Source organism: Nannobrachium achirus, assembly GCF_963921795.1.
Source record: "Nannobrachium achirus genome assembly, chromosome: 20".
Taxonomy (NCBI): domain Eukaryota; kingdom Metazoa; phylum Chordata; class Actinopteri; order Myctophiformes; family Myctophidae; genus Nannobrachium; species Nannobrachium achirus.
In genome coordinates, this window is record NC_137827.1 from 15,861,794 (window position 1) to 15,878,315 (window position 16,522).

The 16,522-nt window shown below is 42.3% G+C and overlaps 2 protein-coding genes across 2 annotated transcripts in view; both read left to right on the forward strand.

Annotated features, from left to right (window-relative positions):
* fam167b (family with sequence similarity 167 member B) overlaps positions 1–16,522 on the forward strand; it is a gene marked incomplete at its 5' end in the record, with an annotated part of 214,550 nt that overhangs the window by 23,475 nt on the left and 174,553 nt on the right. The window lies entirely within an intron of this gene.
* The window catches only part of lck (LCK proto-oncogene, Src family tyrosine kinase), a 32,464-nt gene that overhangs the window by 3,497 nt on the left and 12,445 nt on the right, over positions 1–16,522 (forward strand). The window contains exons 2-9 of the mRNA XM_080750035.1: positions 2,224–2,339; positions 3,636–3,705; positions 3,827–3,917; positions 4,773–4,874; positions 5,032–5,135; positions 6,217–6,366; positions 7,156–7,308; positions 12,827–13,010. Coding sequence (XP_080606161.1) covers positions 2,229–2,339; positions 3,636–3,705; positions 3,827–3,917; positions 4,773–4,874; positions 5,032–5,135; positions 6,217–6,366; positions 7,156–7,308; positions 12,827–13,010 — 965 coding nt within the window. The 5' untranslated portion in view covers positions 2,224–2,228. The remainder of the gene's footprint in view (positions 1–2,223; positions 2,340–3,635; positions 3,706–3,826; positions 3,918–4,772; positions 4,875–5,031; positions 5,136–6,216; positions 6,367–7,155; positions 7,309–12,826; positions 13,011–16,522) is intronic.

The following is a 16,522-nucleotide window of genomic DNA, read 5'->3' on the forward strand; positions in this document are numbered from 1 at the left end:
GAGTGTCCCTCCGAGTGTCCCACCAAGACACAGCAACCAGTGGGTGTGAAGAGGGGCGGGACAACGGGCGTGAATTGGCAAAGGGTGAATTTGAGAAGTAAAAACACAATTTTTTTTTTTTTTTCCCCCCTGGTGTTTACACATTGATCATTTAAATGTGATGGCCTTAGGGTGAGTTTTCTGTTAGTTTTCAACTGAGCCTGAGGCCTTAAGTGACATAAACCTTTGGTGACATCAACTTAAAACATTTTATCCTGGAAGTACGTCTTCTAATAATCTAATAAATGGGTTGTTACTGTAAGGATCTCGTTGTGTAAATTCGAAACTTTTAACTTTATTTGTTGAAAAATGTCTCATAAGAATGAACGTAAAACAATAGAAACTGGATTCTTCCTGGTCCCCATGGGATCCAAAATGGCCGTCTTATAGCATAAGAATGAATGGACCGAAGGATAAAGTTGGTTTTCAAGCCTTTCAAGGTTTTCAAGTTAGCGTGTGGCAAAGTTCACATGTCCAAAAGATAATTATCATTCTAGAAAACATTTGGTATAATTCCTATTTTATTCAGTGAGTGGAATTGTATGTCAGTTATATAGAGAGCAATTCTCAAGTATAAGGTTGAATGTTGAATAATATTTCGGTCAGGTAACTCAGTTGTTTTGTCATCATGGTATCAAAGATTTGGAATGTACAGGTTCAAATATGACATTTCGGTTGGTTACCTGACCGACAGTCTGACCTAAACATCTCTTCTTGCCAAATGTTGTCTCTACTCTAACAAGACAAAACATGGTGATATTCTGCCTAATTTATTTATATTTTTGTCTACAGTATTTGCCTTTGTGTCTTGTTATCAGACTTTTTTCTTATTTTTTTCTATTCTACAGTTGTGCTCGAAATTATTCAACCCCCTCTTTACAAAGCAATAATCTCTTCTCTGAACTTTTCTGACCATTCCTTAAACGTAGCCATGTTTCTAACTGCTCTAATCAGAGTCAACAAGTCAACAAACAGTTGATTAGTCGATTGCAGTTGATTACAGATGTTTTCAGGTGTAATTAAGAGTGAAAGTGAAAGTGGCGTTGAAAGTGGCATTTAGCATTGCATTTGAAAAAAAAAAACACAACAAATGTTACTTTTGAGCTATTTACATTGTTCTTCTATGATTTATTTATTTCATTCAGTTGTCAGTTCGTGAATTTAGCCAATAAACCAGATTTTCCAGAGCGGAGGAGGTTGAATAATTTTGAGCACAACCGTATATTCTTTCATCTAATTTATTTTTGTATTTTTTATTTTTGAGCTTTTGGTGCAATGGAAGTGTCAATGGTGGTCCAGGACTGGTTCAAAACCACTAGAGTAAAAACCAACCAGGTTTACAATTTCATGTATATCAAATCTCTCATGTGTTGTTGTAGCTGGTAAGACAGTACCAGCAACAAACAACAATACTGTAGATACAGTATAGGTTTAAAGCCTGCAACGGCTGCAAAAGTAAAAAGGAAATATCATTAACTAATTCGATGTTGAGCAAAGTCCCACACAATCCCATACAATATGTTAACCGCTTAAGCCCTATTTTATTTTCTACTTCACAACTAATTAGCCGATCTACAAGGAGCTGATCTATAAATAGCCAATCTCCAAGCTTTACAATGCCAATTTGGAAAATATTTTAAGAAATGTGAACATTTTAGAAATACTGTATAAAAACTAGGAAATTATGAAAGATTTAGTGGTTAATATTACCACCACAGTCCACTGTGCAGCATCTACTCTGCACTGTCTACCCTGACAAGCACTAAGAGTGGAGGCATTACATTTTGTATAAACTGGTTCTATTGTGAAAATAGCAGATCTACATGCTCAAAACATGAGCATGTAGATCAGCTATTTTCAGAATTTCTGCCTCTAATATTTGACATTTTGACCAAGGTTTAATTTGTCATTTTAGAGGTAGTCCTTAAATTTTCACTTTAGAAATGTGCAGATATCCTCTGTACACTTCTTGAGGGAGAAAACAATGTTGCACATTAAGTTAATCATCTGGGGACCCCCTAGCTCTGGTCCATAGTGTTAGTGGAGTTCTCTGGACCAGAGCTAGGGACCCCCCAAAATAATTTGGGGACCCCCCTGGGGGTCCCGACTCCCGAACCTGAGGTTGAGAACTAAATAAGCGTTTCATTTCATTCATGACATTAACTTGAATGTTTAACGTTTCAGCAAAGATGGGCTGTAACTGCAGTTCGGACTATTCAGAAAACGATGACTGGATCGAGAACTTAGATGAAGTTTGTGACGAATGCAACTGTCCCATACCACCTCAGACCTGCAATCCAGTAAGTGTTTGTCTGTGGATATAGGGGTGCTTTTCCACGTGTTCAAACTATGGCCTATCGATACATGTACTGTATATCGGAAAACTTGTATGTCCAAAACAGTTATAAAACCCATGGACAGATGTCATTTCTACTCTTGTGCGACATTGTCCTACAACGAAGTAAACAACAGGACATTAATTTATGAGAAATCATAAAAGATGAAATATGGAGATAGAAGGTTTCTACAGCCATGATATGTATGTATCTATGCATTCATCTCACAAAAGTAAAAGTTTGCGTGACAATTAATGTGAATGACATGGACTTGGAAGAGGAAAAGGAAAATACATTTTCCATTGGCAACACATTCAATGAGTGCTGATGCAGAGTTGCTTATGTACCTGCGGTTGCCTGCAGCCAGGGAGTTTACGCTTGGTTCTGGGAAGGCAACTTCCCTTGAAATTATGTAAGTTAAAGTTTATTTCGAGGTGGAAAACAAAACAGGACATACAGGCTCCTGGTTCCACCACTCTGGAACTGTTAGTTCCCAGGGCTACTTTCTTATTTATTTCAGGGGGAAGTTGTTCTTTTGTGTGAGCAATTAATTGGAAGTGTAATCTTTGAATCAGTGTTCCATTACTTCCTCCCTATGGATTAGACAGCCCATTCTACAGAGTCAGAGGAGAATAACACATGTGACTAGTACAGTGTGTGTGTGTGTGTGTGTGTGTGTGTGTGTGTGTGTGTGTGTGTGTGTGTGTGTGTGTGTGTGTGTGTGTGTTACATGCTATTTATATAACATGTTGTTTAGAAAGATGCCAGGTTTGATGTCTACCTGCTGGTTTCCTAGTTTCTTGTAATCGCAAAATGGAAATGAACACTTCCTACAAAGTGAAGGCGTCACATTGGGATCTTATGTACCGTTGTTCCCTATTGAGCTTGGCACATTTCCTGGAGCAAGCTGCCCAGATCACACATGTCACACGTGTCTTCTTATTTTTTCACTCTCAAAAAGCGCCTGCATTGTAGTGCATTTGAAACTACATTGCAGTGCACATCATGGGGTGATCACTGCTTGCCTCCTGAGAATTAGCCAGTAGCTATGCCCCTCCAAAAGCTTTTTGGGAGGGGCATAGGTACTGGCTAATTGTTTCATTTCTATTTTTGTTTATTTCCTGTTTATTTCATTGCTGAGTGAGGTCAGCAGACAAAATGACTGGGTGAAAGGAAACAACGGTAGCAGAAATATTATATTTTCTTTTCTCAAATACCAATAACAAAATAGAACAAATTTTCTTTTTCCTCTCTCGTCAGTACACAGATCAGCTGATTCCATACCCCTCACAGCCTTCACAACACTCCCCTCCCACATCCCCTCTACCAGGTACAAACCCACCTGTGTATGTGTGCGTGCGTCTGTCTGCGTATGTGTGTGTGTGTGTGTTTATGTGTCTGTTCTATTCGCGACTGTTTAATTCATACACTCCTCTTACATCCGTCTGCAGACAACCTTGTGGTGGCCTTATACAACTATGACCCAAACCACAATGACGACCTGGGCTTCGTGAAGGGAGACAAGCTGAAGATCCTTAACAAGTAAGAGTGAGCCATGCTGGCTAGTGGCTAGCTACATAGTAAAATCCCTGGGTTTTAATATAGTGAGTGAGGATTTGATAGTGTTAAGCTTCACTATGCCAACAACTGTACTGAAAGTGCAAAGACTTGCTTCTCCATCAATACAAGATGTCAACATGTATTTAGGAGACATACCAGTAATATGAGAGGATCAAAATTATCAAATTAATTAATCAAATTAAATGTGACTAATATGTATGTATCATGATTCATGATGTATGTACCGTTAGTGCCTATTGAGATCTGCACATTTTCTGGGGCAACCTGCCAAGATCACACATGTCACATATTTTTCTCACTCTCAAAAAAGTGCCTGCAATGTAGTGCATTTGAAACTACATTACAGGACCTAAATGAGTGAGGTCAGCAGACAAAGTGACGTGAGTGAGATGAAAAAGACCTGGGTTAAATCTGCCAATCTCAATAGGCACTAACGGTAACTTCACCAATATGAATATGAATATTGTTTTTGATAATAGGTCAAATGATAAGTGTTATTTTTTAACTCTGAACGTGTACCACTGTAAGTAACACTGAGGATTTTACTGTGTGTACTGTACATGTATATCTTTAAGAGAATGTACAACAAGGCAAGTCATATGCATTCCTTCATAGATACTGTAGAAAGACAGACAGACATTTATTGATTCCAAGGGAGAAATTCAGCTGTCAACTTGTCCTGTCATAGTTACCCTGAGACACAGGGCCAGATACCGTACAGGAAAAATAGATACAACTAATTACAAACAGTAAACAGGTACGGGACGGGACAAAGTCATGCGTATAATGTGTTGATGTGCGTGTGCTTGCTAACAGAGATGATCCAGAGTGGTACATGGCAGAGTCGCTCATCACAGGCCAAAGGGGCTACGTTCCATACAACTTCGTCGCCGCCATGAACACAAACGAGACAGAGCCGTAAGTCACACAGGAAACACTGCACTCGAACGCCATCTCCGCTCCGACCACAACACTGCTGCGCAGAGCGTCTTTCTCCCCCTCCTCGGGGAGGGGATGTGGTTTAGATGTAAAGTGTGTGTGAGTGAAACGTTGTTCTCTGTTTTATGCTACAAAGGTGGTTCTTCAAGAACCTCTCCAGAAACGACGCCATGAGGCTGCTCTTGGCCCCTGGGAACACGCAGGGCTCCTTCCTCCTCCGAGAGAGCGAGACGTCACCAGGTGAATAAATGCGTATTTTTGTTCTCTAAAGTGGGCGTTTGCACTGTAAAATCCTTCAGAGTGTGTTCACTTTTGAAGACGGACCCATGAAAGTCACATTTTACACTTTCAGTTCATTCTAGTTAGCGTTTTGGACCAGTAGTGGTCCTATACCCGAGCAAAGGATATACATTTCTAAATAAAAGAGCAGGGAAAACATCTATAACCGATATGTGCTTGTAGATCTGCTTTTTATTATCGTGAACATTTAAAGTCGAAATGCAATCAAAAATATGTTTTTCACACTTTTCGCCCGTCTTTACATATTAATGTCTTCAATGAGTTATGGCCTGCCTACTTTTTGACCGTCAAATCACATTTACCCAAGTGCTTTGTACCTCCTTTCTGGACCAAGATTTTTTTTTTTTAAAGATTTGTTTTTGGGCTTTTATGCCTTTATTGGATAGTATAGTAGACTGACAGGAAACAGGGGGAGAGATGGGGAGAGACATGCGGCAAAGGTCGTCCGGATCGGGAATCGAACCGGCGACGCCGCCAGGCAGCAATGCCTATATGGTATGCGCTTAGACCAGTAGGCCACCAGGCGCCCCCCTGGACCAAGATTTTAACTAAAATCTTTGTTTCTGCGGGTCCATGAAACAAAATATTTTGAAATGGGGGTCCGCTGCCAAATACACATAATTTTGGGGGTTCTTGACATGACTAAGACACCACTGATTCCCACTGACTCCAAAAACTGTTATAGAATAGAGTAGACATTTTTAGGCCTCAGGGCTTAGGGACACGTGGGAGTAGCCAGAGAATCCCACACACTGTGTCTTCACTTACAGCAACAGTGGTATATTGCAGGTACAACATTTTGGTCTCTCTGCCCTTCATTACGTACCTAATGAAGGTCCGAGCTGTGTTTTAATAAGAACATGACGATGGAGGTTTATATTTCTCAATGTGTACCTGTCTCAACACTACTGCAATGTCTGATAGCATTTCAATGTTATCGTCGATACGATACGCAATGCCATTCTTACAGTGCCTGCATGTTTGAAATAAACTCACGCATTGGTTCTCCTGTGCTCTATAGGGTCATTCTCCTTATCAGTGAGGGACCTGGACCACAACTCGGGAGAAACAGTCAAGCACTACAGAATCCGCAACATGGACAGCGGAGGGTATTACATCACAGCCAAGATATCCTTCCTCTCCCTGAAGGAGCTCGTCCAGCATTACTCACGTGTGTATAAGAAGAATTCAGATTACCACATGTACACAATCTTTTAACCATTTAAATGACAACTTTAGTTTTTTACAAGGGTTCATATTTTAGATTGTAATTAAAGAATATAAAAGATGAGTGTTTTGATTTAATTTACTTCTTTCTATTGTTTTAGGGATTCTTATTTCAGTGTTTGGGGGCATGCGTACAAGTGGCTAAATATGTCATTTTACACAGAATAAGCCCATTCCCAAGATAGTGATACCATGCAACCTTTCATGGTTGGATGTGACTAATGGGGGCTAGAAGTGTTACCGTAAATAGCAATAAAGAAACTGCTGGCTTATTGTGTCTAAAAATACATATTTAGCCACTTGTACGCTTGCCCCCATGCGTACGCATGCCCCACATTTTAGCATGGTAAACGCGATAAAACAATAGAACGAAGCAAATGAAAACATTTTAACACTCACTTTTTCTTTTCTCTAATTACAATCTAAAATATGAACCCTTGTTGTAAAAAAAACAAAGTCGTCCTTTAAACCCTATATTAAATATACTTTTTTGACTGTTTACTCCAGGAGTCTACACTGGCTCACCGGCTCCACTACCCTTTTCCCTCTAGACCAAATCTTTCTCCGAAAAAAGCCGATCTGCAAGGTCACATCGTGCAGATCTGCTATTTTCACCCCAATGTTGGCCTATTTTTGTCAAATGTTGGTCTATTACGACATGCTCAGTGAAGAGGGAAGCTAGAGTTCATGTGTTTAATGACCCTTTTGACCATGCTGTCTTTTCATCACACAGGCGACGCGGAGGGGCTGTGCACCAAGCTGGCCAAGCCGTGCCAGTCCAAGATTCCCCAGAAGCCATGGTGGCAGGACGAGTGGGAGATTCCCCGCGAATCCCTCAAGCTGGAACGCAGGCTTGGAGCCGGGCAGTTTGGAGAAGTCTGGATGGGTAAGTGAGCGAGCGAGTGAGTGAATGAAGTCTCCAGTTGAAAATCGGCTATTTACGTCAAGCCACGCAGTTGTACGATGAAGTATAAATAAGCCATTGCACAGGTGAGAGAAGGACCAGAAGGATGGATGGTTCTGTGTATGAACAACACAGCACAGGTAGAACAGTGCTTCATGAAGGGTGTCCAGGTGGCACGGGGGTAATGTTCCTGCCAAAACACCATGGAGACTGAGGCTCAGTTCCTCCACGGTGCCTCCAGCTTGGCCGGGCGTTCCAAACTAACACAATTAGCCATGCTTGAGGGTTGGTTGGAAGCCGGCAGGGGAGGACATTCTCTGTCACTGCACTATAGCGACTCCTAAAGGTTTGTCAGGGCAACGGTTCGTTCAGCCGGGAGTGGAACCTGCGGGCACATTATGTGAAGGTGGGGGCCGCATGTGGCCCACAAGCCGCCAGTTGCCCATGTATGCTCTAATCCAGTGTTTCTCAACCTTTTCTCTGCATGGGCACACTTTTCATGTCCCAAGAATCCATGGGCACACCAACATAATACGGGGGTGTAAATATCATCACTGTCGGGAAGAAACCTTGTATCTCCAAGTTTCAAATTTGTATGTTTCTTCGCAAAGTAAAGCCCTGCTTCATCATACAAGGCTGTCGCACAACAGTAGTGAAAACAGCATATCTACAAGCACACAACGCCTCTCACCGCGAGGCGTTGTGTGCTTGTAGATTGTCTGTTTTAAGTTTAAATCATTTTTAAAATGATAAATACAATACTGGCTTTCAAGCAGTTTCAAGGGGCACATTTGACCCTTCTCAGGGGCACACCAAAGGTCCCCAGGCACAGTGGTTGAGAAACACTGCTCTAATCTACAGTAAAGCCCCTGATACACGTAGCAATCGTTTCATCAATATCAACCAGCAACGACCAGAGGCGTCAATTCGGTATGGCCATTGGCAGCGTCATTGGATTGATCTTTTTGTGCCTTCACGTGCAAGACACCAGTCATGTTGCCATACCTTATCAACAGGCATGAATTTATTTTAGATAGTACATTTGATTTTTTCCCCCTATTAGCCAAGGTATGGCAACTGCCATACCTAGCCATACCCAATCGACGCCTCTGGTCGTTGCTGGTTGATATTGATGAAAAGCTTGCTACGTGTATCAGGGGCAGGGTTGGCAGTGACAGGAACTAATACACATTGGGAGTATTGACATAATGACAGTTGATGGAAAAAGAATTAAACAACCAATCATCTGCGTGTGAACAGTTTTAATGCCTCCAGGCAAGAGCCAACATTACTGTGTGTGGCATTGGCAGATTATGGATCATTTTTTAAATGCTTGCACAGTTTGATCACATGCCCTACATATAAAACAACCAGTTGCTCAATCTGGCTTTGGGCCTGACTGTGTGTTTGTTTAGTCAGCGCTTTCCAGTGTTGTGCGGCATTCCCATAACATAGCCACAACCATAGGGCCTGTTTGAGCTGGTTGGACCGACTGATGTCAGTTATTAACCTTAACACAGTAGCTTAACATACAATCAAACAATATAGCCTTGTTACCCAGGAGAGTGAATGCTCCTAATTACACAGTAGCTTATCATACAATCAAACCACATGAATCGGCATTCATAAAGATCCATGGGTTAGTATTTATATATTGTCTACATCTGTGGTTTTAAAACTGTTTGTGCCCAAGGCACAAAGTCAAAGTATCAACAAGGCACAGCTGTAAATACCTGTGCAAAAATAGAAACGTGTCTATAACGCGTGTTATCACTCTCGTTGTTCTGTAAACGTTCATTTGTATTAATTAATGCCAAATAAAAAGTTGATCCAGTTATCCATGATGCATTGTGAACTCGTGCAACTGCTATCAGTAAATGTTGTTTTACAACAACAACAAAAGACAATTGTAATAATAATTATAAATTTAAGAATTTCAGGGTATGTTGCCTCTGTATTGGGAAATGAGAAAAAAAAGATAATTCATCCATTTTTGTATTGTTGCATACCGGTATGTACGGTGGAAACTTCATATGTCCAAAACTGTTCAGCGTTCAAATTCAAAAATAACAAAAGTAGCAGATTTATAAGCTCAAAACGCAGCGCGAAGCTGCGTGGATCTGCTACTTATTGTGCTTTTGTGTGATGCTTTATATGATCAAGTAGGGCATGAATTTACAAAAAAAGAAAACACAAAAATGTTAGAACAGTTATAGAGATGAGGTCTTACGTCACACCAGTGTGTCTCGGCACACTGTTGGGGACCAGGGACGTGCTGGCCATTGGGAAAAACGGGACAACTCCCGAACGGCCGCTTTATTCCCGGCCAGTCCAGGCCGGCCATTAGGAAAAAAATAAACTTTTTGCAAAAAAGTAAATAATTAAACTGTTTGCACCAAAGTAGTGAAAACAGCAGATCTACAAGCTTTGTAGATCGGCTGTTTTCACTAGTTTAAATCATTTTTAAAATGATAAATACAAAACAAACGGTTTTGGACATACAAGGTTTCCACCCGACAACGACAAAATATAACTCATGTAATTGGCCCACTGGCTTGTCACTTGTCATGATCTGAAATGGCAAATCTTTGAGTAGCAGCAGCGCTATAGAGAGAGATCTCTCTCTATAGCGCGCAAACGAGGGCCTCTACAACTCTTTTTCCCGGGCTGAATCAGAGGCCCAGCACGTCCCTGTTGGGGACCAACTGCTCTGCGTTTCAGAACTGGAAGCAGTTCCATTGGGATCATACAGTCCAACGTCACACAGGAACACAGAGTTCTGATCTAGTGATTATCTGTCGATGTACTCTGTCTCTCTCTGCTATAATTCTTTCCAGTTAGTGAAGGGGTATTTATTCCCCTACTGTCCACCACCCTTTACAAACACAATACAACTTCCAAAACAACCGCTTGTATTAGAGTCCTAAAAATATCCTTCAGTGGAATGTGTCTTTCGATGTACTACAACTTTCCTGATGAATACACCAGCAGCACGATGGCAGTGATTATCATTTGCCATGAAGTGTTTATCCATGCATGTCAGATTAGATCATATGTATAAAAAAAAATAGTGATTTCATTTGCAGATAAGAGAGAGAGAGAGAGGAATGCTTTGAATAACAAATACAATCGGTTCCCACCATGCACCATTTCTGAGATTCATGTCATGCATGGCGCAAAAAAAAGCTGCAATCAGCAAGGTTCACATCCGACCCTACCCAATGTTTTGTTCGAGCCCAGAAACTTCTACCGCTCTTCCAAGACGGAATGCCTGTGCACTTATGCGCTTCAGGCGGTACTACTTGTTAACCATTTGGTGTCCTACACGACAACAGGGGATAATTGTATTGCTAGGGAAACCACTTCCGATCACTGCACAACAGACACGTGAACAGTGCACACTTCTACCACTTTTTGTGGTCACATGTTCAGATACTGGATTCTGATTGGCTTAAAACAGTGGTAAATCAGTCAACGACCTTGAGTTGGATCATGGACCCCGCCCACTGAAACAATTAATGATTGTAACTAAATAACCTTGCAAGTTACAACTGTGTTTTCTTTCATGTATATGGTAGAAGTGGTAGAAAAGCAATTTACCATTCGAGGGTTGTGGGTTGTTGACTGATATACCACTGTTTCAGGGTTGTTTGGCACTTGGCTTCGCCTCGTGCCACAACCCTGAAACAGTGGTAAATCAGCCAACAACCCACTCCCTCTCATGGTAAATGGCTTACATAGACATCAAAGGGGGCTTGAGCCCCAGCCCTTTTATCAGTCTGTAAAAAAAGTTCTGTCTCCAGACCATGAATGCAGTTTTTACAATGGTGAAAGAAATGCAAATACCCCCTTTCCATGCCCTACCTGAAGGCAGCATTGGAGAGAATTAATTGCCTTGCTCCAAACTCTCCTGAACTTGAATGCAGCATCTTATGTTTATGAATTGCCCTCTCTGTGTAGAAATCAAGCATAGAAAATAGCCGGTGCGTTGTGAGCTTGGAGGTCTGCTATTTTCGATATTTTCAACCAAAAGTTAACAAAAAGCCCTTTTTAGAAATGTCAGCCCCTGCCTCTCTAAGATTCTCTGCATGTCCTTGCTGCAATACACTAGTTATACTGTCTATACAAACTCTAGCATTCAGATGAGTTAACGTAACATTCTATTCATTCAACATGAGGAGAGGAGAAACCTTTTTCTCCTCTCCCCTGGCCCCCAACACACACGCATGTCATGCGACTTTGAGTACTTCGAAAAGTGCTATATAAATTCCAGGTATTATTAAATAAGTTCTGGAATGAGGCTTAAGTAAATGTACAACTGTACACACTGTGTCAAGAGGATGGTGTGGATGTGAGATCATCAGGATGTATTCTTATTTTTAAGTAGGTCTTAGTTGAGTTTGGCTCCCAGCTCATGACACATTACGTCACCGATGACTAACCCTAGACAGACACACACAGTAAAATCCTCAATGTTAATTTAACTCTGGGAGTGTAGAAGGGTCCATTTATTTGGTTACATTTGTACACTCTTTACAGGTTAGTTTGACTCACAACTAATGACATAACATCCCCAATGACTAGCCCTGCACCAAGCCGACGTTGTGTGTAGAGGCCGTAGATTAATTATATAAAGTCGCGAATTCCTGACTTCGCTTATTCAATTTGTACAGTCTCTAAATTAGATTAATAGAGAGGATTTTTTAAGTGTATACGTAGATTAGCAACCCATGCAGTGATTTAAATTATATATCAAACTAGACCCGTGCCCGTTGGGCAGAATAGTCACCACTGACGTCCAGTTGTGCAATACCGGTTGTATCCGTCTGTCCTTTTCATGCCCATACATTATATGGAGATCTCTTATCTCTGTCTGTCTGGCTCTCTTTTATGCCCATATGTGGTGTTCTGTGTCGAGGCCAGTCTGTGACATCAGTACTATAGTGTGTGCCAGCGGCTACGTCATTGTAGTCCTTAGCGGCCATTTCTTGGGTCAAAACACAGGTGTTTCAATTGTTTGATTGCATAGAATAGAACGAATGCAGTCTAATCAGAACACCTGTGTAAGGCTGTGTTTACCCAAGAAATGGCCGCTCTTAGAACTACATTTGGCACACCCTATAACATCAGAGTACAGACAGACATCAGACAGACAGCCATTTGGTAAATTAATAGTTAGATTACAGTAGATAGATGGGGGTCAGTGGCCCTGGAAAACACACACACACACACACACACACACACACACACACACACACACACACACACACACACACACACACACACACACACACACACACACACACACACACACACACACACACACACACACACACACACACACACACACACACACACACAGGGTATAGCTGCTCAAATGCACCGCTCCACTTCGAACTGATGGGTTAGATTTCTTTTTAATATACAGTATATCCTATATCAGTGAAATCCGAGGCCGAGCCACCCAGTGTTAATATCCAAACGCATCTTCATCCTGTAGGTGTGTACAACAACGACAGGAAGGTGGCCATTAAGAACCTGAAGATCGGCACCATGTCCGTGGAAGCCTTCCTGGCCGAAGCCAACATGATGAAGAACCTGCAGCATCGCTGTCTCGTCCGCCTGTTCGCCGTGGTCACACAGGAACCCATCTACATCATCACAGAGTACATGGAGAACGGTGCGTACTGCGTATACACAGCCTCCGGTCAGCATTTCTATGTATTGTAATGATTTACACATGGTCGACAGGTACAGTAACCCAAGCACCGAATAATTCATAAATGCCTGCAACCCTATAATGAAGGTGAAATCCTAGATGTCATTGAGAGTATTGGCAGTTTTTTACAAAAGGCTAAGGAATACGTGGCCCCTGGGGACTTCTGTCATATGGATGATTACTCATAGCTCAGCCGAGACTAATCCACTCGCAGTCAAAGCCTTTCCTCCGAGATGGGACTGAATCATTTCAAAATATGTCTGAGCCCGTCTCCAGTGGTGACTCTCTCTTACTATAAGACCTGAAAACCAAAGACAGTGTGGTCCAGGTAAGCTCTTGCACCTGGGGACGACACACACACACACACACACACACACACACACACACACACACACACGCTTAACAGTCAGCCTGATGTCATAGCCTTTTCAGGATCAAACATGTTGACCCGTTATCAGAAAGCTGGATCTGGGAGTGATTCTGAAACAAAAAGGCGCAGGGTGTTTACCTGCCCGCTTGTGTTCTGCCTCTGTCTGGTCGTGACTCATAATAAGTCTTTTCACATGCAATCTCCACTCTAGTGACTCTGTAAAATCATTCAAACACCTTTTGATCCTGGATCTGCTTTCACTCCCGTTTGGATTCTATATTTGCTATACAGGATAGACTTGAGGGATAGGGCTACGTGTTCATTATCCGTCATTATTTGGACAATGTAATTATTGTGTAAACAAAGAGAAATAGGGAGCCAGTCTGGATGCTTGCCAGGGCCTCTCAAAAACATGCCCCTCCGCTGGAGTCGCCTCCCCTATGGGAGGCTATTTTCAGCCTCGGCCTCTTGCACTCCCTCGTCTGCGCTCTAAAGGTTTCAAAGTAAACTTGAACTTTCGCTTGTTTTCCTCCCAGACAGGTCTCTAATGGTGACTCACGGAGGGGAAGTCTCCACTATCGCGGCAGGGGTGTTAAAATAGGAGTGTGTTATTCACCCACTCATTGTTCACTGAGACTGCCCGTCGCGCACAAATGATGCCTGGCTCTCTTCCAGGGTCTGCATGACACATGGACGTGTGTACAGCGACACATGCAGTTCAATGTGTGTCTTTAACACTGGAGCCCTGTATTCATGGGTTCAATTTGTAGTCCTACAGCGGCCATACTGAGGACCAACACAGGTGTTCTGATTGATGTAGAACATTAATTCTATGCCAATCAGACAAGTGAAACACCTGTGTTGGTCCTCAACATGGCCGCTGTAAGACTACAAATTGAACCCATGAATACTGTACTTCTTCGTACAACTAGCATCACAGCAGGACGCGCTGTGAGCTTGTATATACTACGCTATTTTCACTATTTTCTAATCAAAATGTTTTTGTTTTTGTTGTTGACATTTTTTAGCAGTCGTCCTGGAAGGAGCTAAGCTCTAACATCTGGCTTTGTCCGGGGTGGGCCCCTAAAAATGCTCGGGCTCTGAAGTGTGGCCTACATCTGGCCTCCATCTTGGCACAACGTTTGTTGTACGCCCAGGGTCACATTGGCCAAGCTTCGCGTGACGCTTAATGAAAATAACTCATAAATAGCACCGCTCACTTCACACGAGGTGTGATTTTTTTTTTAAATATTTTGGACGAATTCCGAAAAATACGGATTCCAGGGTGTACTGTATGTAGTTAACATACATTTTAAACAAAATGGTAATACTGCACATATTAAACATAGACGTCTACATTTCCCACCAAGAAAGTGATAGAACAACATTAAAAATTAATTACCTGATGGGGGATATCAAAGGCAGAGGCATGGGTTCCCCCCAGCAAATTCTACCCATCACTCATACACAACAATAAAAATGTAGCTTCAAAGAGGTCAGGTTGTTCTGCCATTCACCACATTGTTGTTTCCCTCCTTCAACTTCATCTTTGAAAGGGTTGGAGCAGGTCACAAACAAGACCAATAAAATAGGACAATCGCAACAGGTGCACACATACATAACGTTGTCCCATTTAGAATCGCGCATCCCTACATCCAGACCTTATATAAAAGGCATCCAAGCATAAGTCAGACACACTACGCTGACGATTCTACTGTATATCGATTTCAGATTAACCCTTAAGGGACCATGTTTCCTTTTACATCGCAAAGAACAAAGTACATGGGGGAGATACTGTGAGGCGACAACAGTGAATAGCTTCTCTTTGTATTGCCGATCTGTGAAGAGACCAGTAAAACCACCAGTGGCTCAACATGAAGCCGTCCCTTTGTCTGCGATCCACGTGTGGACGGGGACACAATCGTGTCCTCTGTTGTCAGGAGAAAGGATGGCTCGGAGGTTCCCATCGTCCCCATGTCTCTCCGTTTTTTATTTCCCGGAGACAATAAAGATGGAACATAACGGGCGTGGTGGCATCCTGGCTTCCTCCCATGACCTTGACAAAGGCCTGTTGCTGCTTCTTTGACCAGGGGTGTCGCACCAAATTATGGGCCCTGGGTGCATTGATTTTGTGCTTTAACTATTGAAAAATAGCAGATATACAAGCTCACAGCGCGGCACCGAGTGCCGCGCTGCGAGCTTGTAGATCTGCTATTTTTGAGAAATCTTGAGACTTTGTCCAAGTCTTTGAATAATTCAAATCCTTAAAGGTTTTTTTTAAAAACCCATGTTTCTATGTCAGTGGTGCTCCAACTTTTTCATGTGAAGGACCCCCAAAATGATAGGTATTTGGCCACGGACCCCCATCTCAAAACATTTAGTTCCAGGGACCCCCCAGTAAAAAATACATATATTCAAAGATTTGCACACATTTTCACGACTTTTCAAAAATAGCAGATCTACAAGCGCGCGTGAGCTTGTATATCTGCTATTTTTCAATAGCTTAAGTATAAGCTATTATATTATACTATATAAGTGAGGAAGAAGCCCAACAAATCCACGGTGAGGCCTTTAGGAGGGCCATTCAACTGCAGCAGCTGAATGGAATGTTTGGATTGGGGTCTGGTGCAACGCACAGGTTCTGAACCTGGTGAGAGCAGGAGAGGACCTGGTGAGACGTAGGAGGAGCCCGGCCAGGAGTCAACCCATAGAGCCTAGTTCTTCCACGCGCCAGAATAGTACCCCCAATCCCGGCAGAGTAGTTCCGGTGCAGCACATTGAGTGACCCTGTCTTTCCCTAATAGGACTGATCGTGGATAGCTACTGGGACGTAAGTCGGGACTTGATCAACCCCGGCTGGGTCACCTGGGCAAGGGTGTATGATGTTGCGAGACCCGAAACACCCGTCGACCCCAGGCTACATCACTGATGATACGTCCCAGTTGCATCCTTGTGATGTTTTTTTCATTATTAACATAACTAAGGCCCCTCCACCTTGGGCCCTAGTAAAGCCCTTTGCACACAGGCGCGTTTAACCGCATGGATAAAACGGACAATATCATTTTTTTGAAAAGAAAACAATGATTCTCTATGACCTCATGCACACC